Source organism: Amphiprion ocellaris, chromosome 18, assembly GCF_022539595.1.
Source record: "Amphiprion ocellaris isolate individual 3 ecotype Okinawa chromosome 18, ASM2253959v1, whole genome shotgun sequence".
NCBI classification, from domain to species: domain Eukaryota; kingdom Metazoa; phylum Chordata; class Actinopteri; family Pomacentridae; genus Amphiprion; species Amphiprion ocellaris.
The window spans coordinates 331,962-339,915 of NC_072783.1; the positions used below are offsets into that span (position 1 = coordinate 331,962).

The 7,954-nt window shown below is 39.3% G+C and overlaps 1 protein-coding gene across 3 annotated transcripts; it reads right to left on the reverse strand.

Moving 5' to 3' along the window:
• Positions 1–64: 64 nt before the first annotated feature.
• si:ch73-127m5.2 (uncharacterized protein LOC561202 homolog) lies at positions 65–7,954 on the reverse strand. 3 transcript variants are annotated; one of them, XM_023295540.3, is made up of 5 exons: positions 7,825–7,954; positions 3,349–3,958; positions 1,301–1,501; positions 1,091–1,220; positions 65–976 (listed from the first exon to the last, which is right to left on the reverse strand). In XM_023295540.3, exons 2-5 carry the CDS (start codon positions 3,740–3,742, stop codon positions 514–516), a joined length of 1,188 nt encoding a protein of 395 aa, XP_023151308.1. In that variant the 5' UTR covers positions 3,743–3,958; positions 7,825–7,954; the 3' UTR covers positions 65–513. The 3 variants fall into 3 exon arrangements, with proteins under 3 accessions (XP_023151308.1, XP_023151309.1, XP_054860433.1); XM_023295541.3 differs by having other exon boundaries at positions 7,772–7,913; XM_055004458.1 differs by lacking the exon at positions 7,825–7,954 and adding an exon at positions 7,667–7,808.

Here is a 7,954-nt window from a genome sequence, read left to right on the forward strand (position 1 = left end):
CAGACAAACACTCGCAGTGAAAATAAATATCTTGTCAAAGTTTAGACAAAGTCCAACACAAAACTCTGTTGAAATGCCTGGTTTATTTATGTTTTACATTTATTAGTCGTGACCAATCAGATGAGCTGTAGGTGGGGCAGAACAGAAGAAATATATTTTAAAATTCATCTATTTTACCAGGAATCAGTCCACAAAATAACAATACTGGAAGAATGCTGACTACACTGACTATCGGTCATTCCTAAGTTAAACCACTACATTTTTTACACTTTGGTTTTTGAATATCGCTTCAATAAATAACACATCGGATTGTTAGACTGGGACAGAGCCCGGTCCTTCCCAGTGTTGCCAGTCTTTATGCTAAGCTAACCAGCTGCTCCAGCTACATATTTAACTCTCTGGGAGAAATCCAGTCAGACTTTTCCTTTAAGATTAACTCCAGGATGTGGATAGCAGGATGAAGCAGAGTTATCGCTGAGTGTCCGTTTAAACAGAAAGTCCTGTGACTGCGTGTCAAACAGGTCCGGTTGTACTGAGACCGCTGGACACGGCCTCGTAGCCCACAGAGACCAGGGTCAGGACGTTCCCCTCCACGTCGTCCGGTTTGCACGGCTCTGGCTGAGTCTCCACAGGACCAGGGCTTTCCTGTCTCATCTTCTTCTTGGCTCTGGCTCGACTCTTGCCTTTTGAGATGACCTTTGCCTGATCTTTCAGCTCTCCAGGCAGCTTGGAAGACTTCTCGTCAATCGAGCGGGATTTACGATGGCGCCTTCGAATGCGGCGCATCGGCAGACCTGAGTCGACTGGATCTGATGCTGCGGCGCCAGACAGGATGCGGATCTGCTGTTCAATCACCATGACGATCATGTCCAGAGCAACGTCCAGCATTCCCAGACCGAGGCCGTGAGTGACGTTGTCGAAGCTGCCGCTGTTGATCGGGTCCTTGAAACATTTCCTCATATCTTCTAGGTGGTTCCTGTGAAATAAAAGGGAGTGTCTGTTAATCTGAGTCACTTCATTTAGTTTTATCCTCAAAACTTCACATTTTCTTTTAGCAATGTGATCCAGGACTTATCCTGAGTAAACGTACTTCGTCTCAATAATTTTGGACCAGTGTTGGACTGTGTTTGTCTCTGGGATGAGCTGCTTTGCCATGTTGCTGTAGTCGATGTAATCATGAGCGAAATCCTTCATATCGTCACACAGAGCTCTGGTGTCGCCTAAAAGATAAACAAAAGGAAATTAAAACCAGCTGCATGCTTCTCATATTTAATTGTTGCCGACACAGACACATCATCACCTTCAGTGAGTTTGGAGAACGAGGAGGAAACGGAGGTAGTTGTGCTTGGCGTCAGGCCGAGGACGTTCAGAGACTCCAGAAGGGTTTTCTTGCTGGCCGGGCCTCTGCTGACCCGGGTGTACGCTGCTAAAGACCGCAGAGACATCTTCTCTGGAGCCTGCAGACGCCTTTTAATTTCATCATACGAGATGAGATATTTACCTGAAAGTAGAGAATAAAAGGAGGTAAAGCAGCACAGCAGGTCAGGAAGCAGCAGAATTCAATCAAATCTGACTCAAGAACTTTTAATTTAGCATCCCATCAAACACTGAACAATCTTAAGTGATGAAAATTGTAAACTGTCTGAAATTCAAGAAGTTCGAACACGTATTCCTTCACAACATGACTACGCAAATATTTAGTACATTGCTTGTTGCACTGCATTTTATTTAACCATAAACAAAATGGAACTAATGATTGATTTAAGATACAATAAGCCTTTAATAATCCCACAGTGGGTTCATTTGCAGAATCACAGCAGCAAAGAGAGGATTGTGAATACATTAAATCAACAGAGAGAGAGAAATATATATATATATATATATATATATATATATATATATATATATATATATATATATATATATATATATATATATATATATATATATACAGTCATGGATAAATGATTAGACCACCCTTCCCTTGTTTTCTTCAGTTTCTTCTTCATTTTAATGCCTGGTACCACTAAAGGTCCATTTGTTTGAACAAATATAATGATAATAAAAATAGCTGGTTCTCCATCCAGGCTTTAACTGACATTGTGTTGTTGGAAAATCCAGTCATTGGAGGCAGGAAAGAGTTTTCCAGCTGATGGAAGAAGACAGTTTTCCAGAGTAGTCCCAAACATGACCTGGTTCATTGGCCCTGTTCCACCCAGACTGAAAGTACCCCAGATGGTCCCTGATCCACCCCCATGTTCTACTGTAGGGGCAGACATTCTGGTTTGTAGCTTCTCCAGGCTTCTTCCTAACCAGTAAGTTGGCTGGAGTGGACATCAACTGAAAACTGGATTCATCCCTGAAGAGAACCTTAGTCCAACCATCAACAGTCCAATCCTTGTGATCCCAGCAAAGAGTAACCAGCTTTTCTCTGCCTTTCCTTGATGAAGGGCTTCTTCCTGCTCTGTGTGACTTCAGACCAGCTTCAACAAGTCGCTTTCCAACTGTCCTTGTCCAACAAGTCCCATTTCTCCACAGTGTCCACTCATTTTTAAGGTCCTTGAAGGTCTGAGGACGATTCCGGACAGGAACTGATGAGTGACGGTCATCTGGTGGGTAGAAAGATATTTCCTGACCAGCTAGCAGTTTGGTAGAACCATGTTGGGCTGTTTTTTCTTGGTGTAATGAACGGCTGTCTTGGAGATCTTCACTTTATTCTCTGTCCTCACTCATGATGGCTGCCTTTGTGGCTTCACATAATTCTTTAGTTTTAGACGTTATGTGAGAGCTGACAACTTCTGAGTTGTGCTACGGCTTGAATGTCAGCAGGAAACCACTCTAGACCTTTGGATGTGCTGCTGAAGACATGAAATGTCCTGTTATAGACCCTGGAATACAATGAAGCTGAAGCAGGTCAAATAGGACACAAAGTATTATGGAATCAGCAGCATTTAAAGTCCTGTTCATTGGATTCTTCAAGTAATAAACCTTTAGTGGTACCAGGTGTTCAAATGAACAAGAAATTGAAGAAGGGAGGTCTAACCATTTTATCCATGACTGTATATATATAAGTACTGTTTTTACATATGTGGATATTCATATTGTAAAATAATAATATTGCACATATCAGTGGCACTGCACCGATATTTTTTATGAGTAAAACTACTGATAGAAAAGTACTAATATTGCATAAGTTTTATCTATATTGCCCAGATTCTTGTAGAAAATAGTGGTATTGCATGGTTTCTTGTGTGTATTTAGAATAAATGATACTTCTTAGACTTTTTAAATGTTCCAAATATTCCTAATACACATATTTGAATGTGCTGATATTAATAATCCACTTACGAGCCTTAGATCCTTTCATGTTGGGATCCAGGAGAGACGACACCTCTGCAAACGGCATCTGGCTGCTGGACTCTGAGTTTATGCTGGAGTTTGGTTGTAGCTCCTGATTCTGAGACACATCTTCAGTCTGAACCGGAGCAGAAACCTGTATCTGAGGATGAATGTGAGGCTGCATGCTGTGCATTTCCATCTGGTTCTGGTCCAGTGCAGCCTGAGCCTGGGTCTGAGGGAGGACTAATGTGTTTTCAGATAAACCCTGCAGGCCCAGTCCTCCCTGTGCTACACCGCTGGCTTGATCTGAAGCTACCTGGAAGATGCCCATGACCGGCTTCACCACAGTGAAAACCATGTTGCCCTGGGCATCCAGACCCACTACCCTGGTAGACGGGTCCATGTCTGCTGAAATGTTTCCTTTCTATCTACAGGAGGAGCTAATGATCAGATCAGGTTACCTCAGAGGCCCACGTACTGTTCTGAAATGCTTTTGGTTGAAGCCGACTCCCTCTATTGTCAGGTAAAACCTCCCACACACTCACAACATTTCACTTTCTTTGTCCAGATAAATGACGCTTAGAATCCCTCATGGCAGCATCACACCGGAAGTTTCTATCTGAAAAGAAAGAGTAAAATCATGGTTAATGCCTGAGGTTTAAAAAGTTTCTTTAGCTTTAAAACTGAAATTCTGCACATTAACAAAGTAAAATACTGCCATTTCTAGAGTTACACACTGATGCAGTATGGGTAGTAGCTGCACTGATATCTGACTGAAATTCAGCACATATGAATTCTAATTAAGTCAGTATTTAACTGTAATCTTCAATATAGTGAACACATAGTTAGACTTGGGATATTCTGGGGTGTATATATGTATTTATAATGAATTATATGTTAGATAAAGTGAAATCTGTCTTAATATGTTGGGAAATAGCTCAATGTACATCATCCAGACACTTGGGTTTAAATAGGAACAAATAACAAACCATGAGCATGTTGCTGCTGCTAATCTCTCCAGAGGGATTAAGGTGTGAATGTATGGAGCTCTATAGTCGGGGTTTATCATGCATGGAGGAATATTTGGTGCTCAGTGAAGAGACTTCAGCACCAAAGGAAAATCACCAGTACAAAAATATCAGAATTCACAATTAAAACTAATTTTAAAAAGTAGTTTTATTTTACTCAAGCAAAATAGGCATTTTTTTGTCCCTAAAATAATCAGAAATAACAGAAAATGCATAGATTTCATTGTCTTTACTGTACGTAGCCTCATCCTGTTTACCATTTCTACTGAGTATAGTCGCCACATAAAAACTCTGATATTCGAACTTGTATATGAGGTGGAAGGATTTCTCATAAACTGACATATTTCCATGAAGTTGCAACTGAATTTGACTAAAAATAAGGAAATAATATTTCCCTTAACCCTCCTGTTGTCTTCATTTACAAGCACCAAAAAAAAAGTCAGCAAAAAATTCCCCAAATTTATAAAAATTTTAAGGAAATTTTAGAATTTTCTTCCTAAAGATTTTGCAAACGTTTAAGTTTCCCTTAAAAGTTTTTTGTTTTTTTTTAAATCCCCAAATTTGGCAAGAAATAAAAATTTAAAAAATAATAATAATAAAATGTAAATATTTTCAAAAAATGAATAAAAATCTTCAAAAAAAATCTTAAAAATATCTAAAGTGATTCCATATATGTCAGTAAAAGTTCTAATATCTTCTTTAAGAATATTCAGGAAAATATCAACCAAAATCCAGCGAAATTCACTGCATTTTGGTTGATTTATGAATATTCTTAAAGAAACATTTTTTTTAGCATTTCTTTTTTTGCACCAAAAAATGTTCAAAAATTTCCCCAAAATGTTGGAAACATAGAAGTTTTCACTGTGAAAATATATAGATTTTTTTCCACATTTTCAAACTTTAAAACAGGTCAATTTCACCCGCAGGACAACATGAGGGTTAATGGACTGGTTAATATCATGAATTTCTAGAATATCTTTGTAATCACATCCACGCGGGTCATTTTCACTACATATTGAATAGATACAGTAAAATATGCAATCATTGAAGCTAAAATGTAATGATGGTAATTATTTAGGAGAGTTAAAAGCTGACTAATAAACTGTGCTGGAGGATAAATGCACACATGGAGGACATATAGGTCAGCTACAGCTGGTGACTCATGGAATGAATATGGTCAGGATGTCGCGTCTGATAAGAGGCTTTGATGAGGACGTCCTGAGGTTCCTCCAGGGATCACTGAGTCTGCTAGGAGACATTCTGCAGGCCTCAACATTCAAATCACAAAATGTATAGAAAACAAAGACAAAAAGTGGACAAAAGACTGCTAAAATGTGGCGATGCTGCTCACGAAAGGAGGCGAGAATCAGGGGATAATCAAACTTTGAACAGACCTATGTCACCTGTCAGGGAGGGAAAGAATCTTAATGCTTTCTGTGACAACTTCTTCTTGAGACCAGCTCAGTTTGGTGGAGACTAATCTGTGCAAAATAAATCTAGATGTTCGCTGAAAATAACTGACTCTGCTCCATTTTCCTTCTCTCTGATGTGTTCTGATTATTTGGTGTTCGACTAATTCAGTGAAGCAGCGCGATTAAAAAAAATAACACAAGGTCAGTCCAGTCTTTACCTGTGGCTAAAAAAAGCCATAAAAACATACAATTAGATGGCATATTTTAATCTTCAGCACCAGATCAACCAGTTCAGTCATTAAGAGATCAGTCAGAGCTCAAATAAATAGAAATAATTATTTGAATAAAGTTTTAATAACTGATTCATTTACTCATTCTAGTATCTCAAATGCCAGTATTTGCCTGATTTTTTCTGTCATCTACAATATTTTCTGAGTATCAGACATAACCAATCGATTGGAACATGTCAGCTGAGGCCACAGAAAGTACTGATCTGGTTAACTGATTGTTTTTAAGTCACTTCCACGGTTCAATAACTGCACACTGAGCTCATGTGGCTCAAGAAATTATATTTTAGTCCTGTTTTGGAACAAAAATTGCTAAAACTGATCAACCAAGTGTGGTATAGGTCTGGAACTGACAATTTTTACCACAGAAAATGTAAAATAACATCACCAGTGTGTGTTTACAGGGTTAACTGTGGCACCAGGAGACTCCAGTTAAACACCAAACAGTTCAGCTGCTCCTTGTTTGTGGTAAAACACTGCTGTCCTGAAGCCACACTGTCATCAGCTCCCCTTTTCAGTTGGTTCTAGTTCTATTTTAAATCATTGTTGGCTTCATGGATCCGTGCGTCAAAACGCAAAACCTCTCCAGACGCATGACACAGCTCTATATGAAGGAAGTGTTAAATCTGAGCCTGAGACAGAACTAAGATACAAGATAAGACCGGTAGAGGTTTATATTTATGTGTTTTCTCTCTGTTCTGTCTCAGCTGGAGGATAAACCTGTATTTAAGCCCAAACTTGGACTCTGTGTTCATGCAGGTTCAATACATTTTTTAAAATTTTGCATGGACACAGAAACCAGGTTTGGGCTTAAGGCTCCTGTTGTCTTGATTCACGGGCACCAAAAAATATTGTTTCCTTGTTTGAAAAAAAAAAAAAACAAACACAAAATTCAGCAAAAAAATTCCCCAAATTTATGAAAATTTCCAAAACCTTCAGGAAGAAAATTCCAATAAATCCTTACAAGTTTCCCTTAAAAGTTTTATTTTAAAAAATCCCCCAAATTTGGCAAGAAAATTCTTGTAAATATTTTCAGAAAATGAGTAAAAATCTTGCAAAAAAATCCTAAAAATATCTAAAGTGATTCCATATATATCACTAAAACTTCTAATATTTTCTTAAGAACATTCACATAAAAATTTTTATGTGAATGTTCTTAAGAAACATTTTTAACATTTCTTTTTATCCACCAAAAAATGTTCAAAGATTTCCCAAAAATGTTGGAAATGTGGACATCAGAATTTTCACTGTGTGTTTTTAAATCCACATTTTCAAACTTTAAAACGGGTCAGTTTGACCCTCAGGACAACACCAGGGTTAACTGGAGTCTCCTGGTTCTCCTCAAAGCTTCAGTTCAGTTTAACCAACTTTTAATGGAACCTGAAGCTCACATGAAGGATTTGATTCTCGCGCCCAGCCTCCCTTTAAACGCAAAAAAAAACCCAACTAAAAAACACCGTCAGATATGAGCGTTATCCAGTTTATCTGTAATTCAGGGAATATATGGTTCCCATCATGGTACATTCTGACTTCCAGCTGTAGTAAACCCCTGAGTTAGAAGCTAAACACCCAGAAATCACCCGAACCCTCACTAACTAACATCCATCATGGCTGCCGGACGCCGCTGCGGCTGTTTTCGGTCCAACGGGCCTAAAAACGAAGCTCAAAAACCGGACAAACGGCGGCGGTCCTGGTCGGGACATACCGGATTCTCCAGCCCCAGCCTCGGATGCAACTAGTGCCGGCTGTCCCACTCACCGAACCGCCGCGGAGCTTCCTAGACGGTCACTGATCCTAGAACGGTACAGAAAGAAGCAGCGACATTTTTCCGTCTTCTCTGCTGCCACTTCGGCGGGTTGCAAATCAGCTGTACGTGCGCTCCCGCCCC

What these genes read in the sequence shown, in the direction of transcription:
- si:ch73-127m5.2 (XM_023295540.3), bottom strand. Translation starts at nt 3,742, where the DNA reads ATGGACCCGTCTACCAGGGTAGTGGGTCTGGATGCCCAGGGCAACATG. An exon ending in CATGAAAGGATCTAAGGCTC is followed by an intron (nt 1,502 to 3,348) that starts GTAAGTGGATTA and finishes CTCTACTTTCAG; the next exon opens with GTAAATATCTCATCTCGTAT. An exon ending in GTTCTCCAAACTCACTGAAG is followed by an intron (nt 1,221 to 1,300) that starts GTGATGATGTGT and finishes TTTATCTTTTAG; the next exon opens with GCGACACCAGAGCTCTGTGT.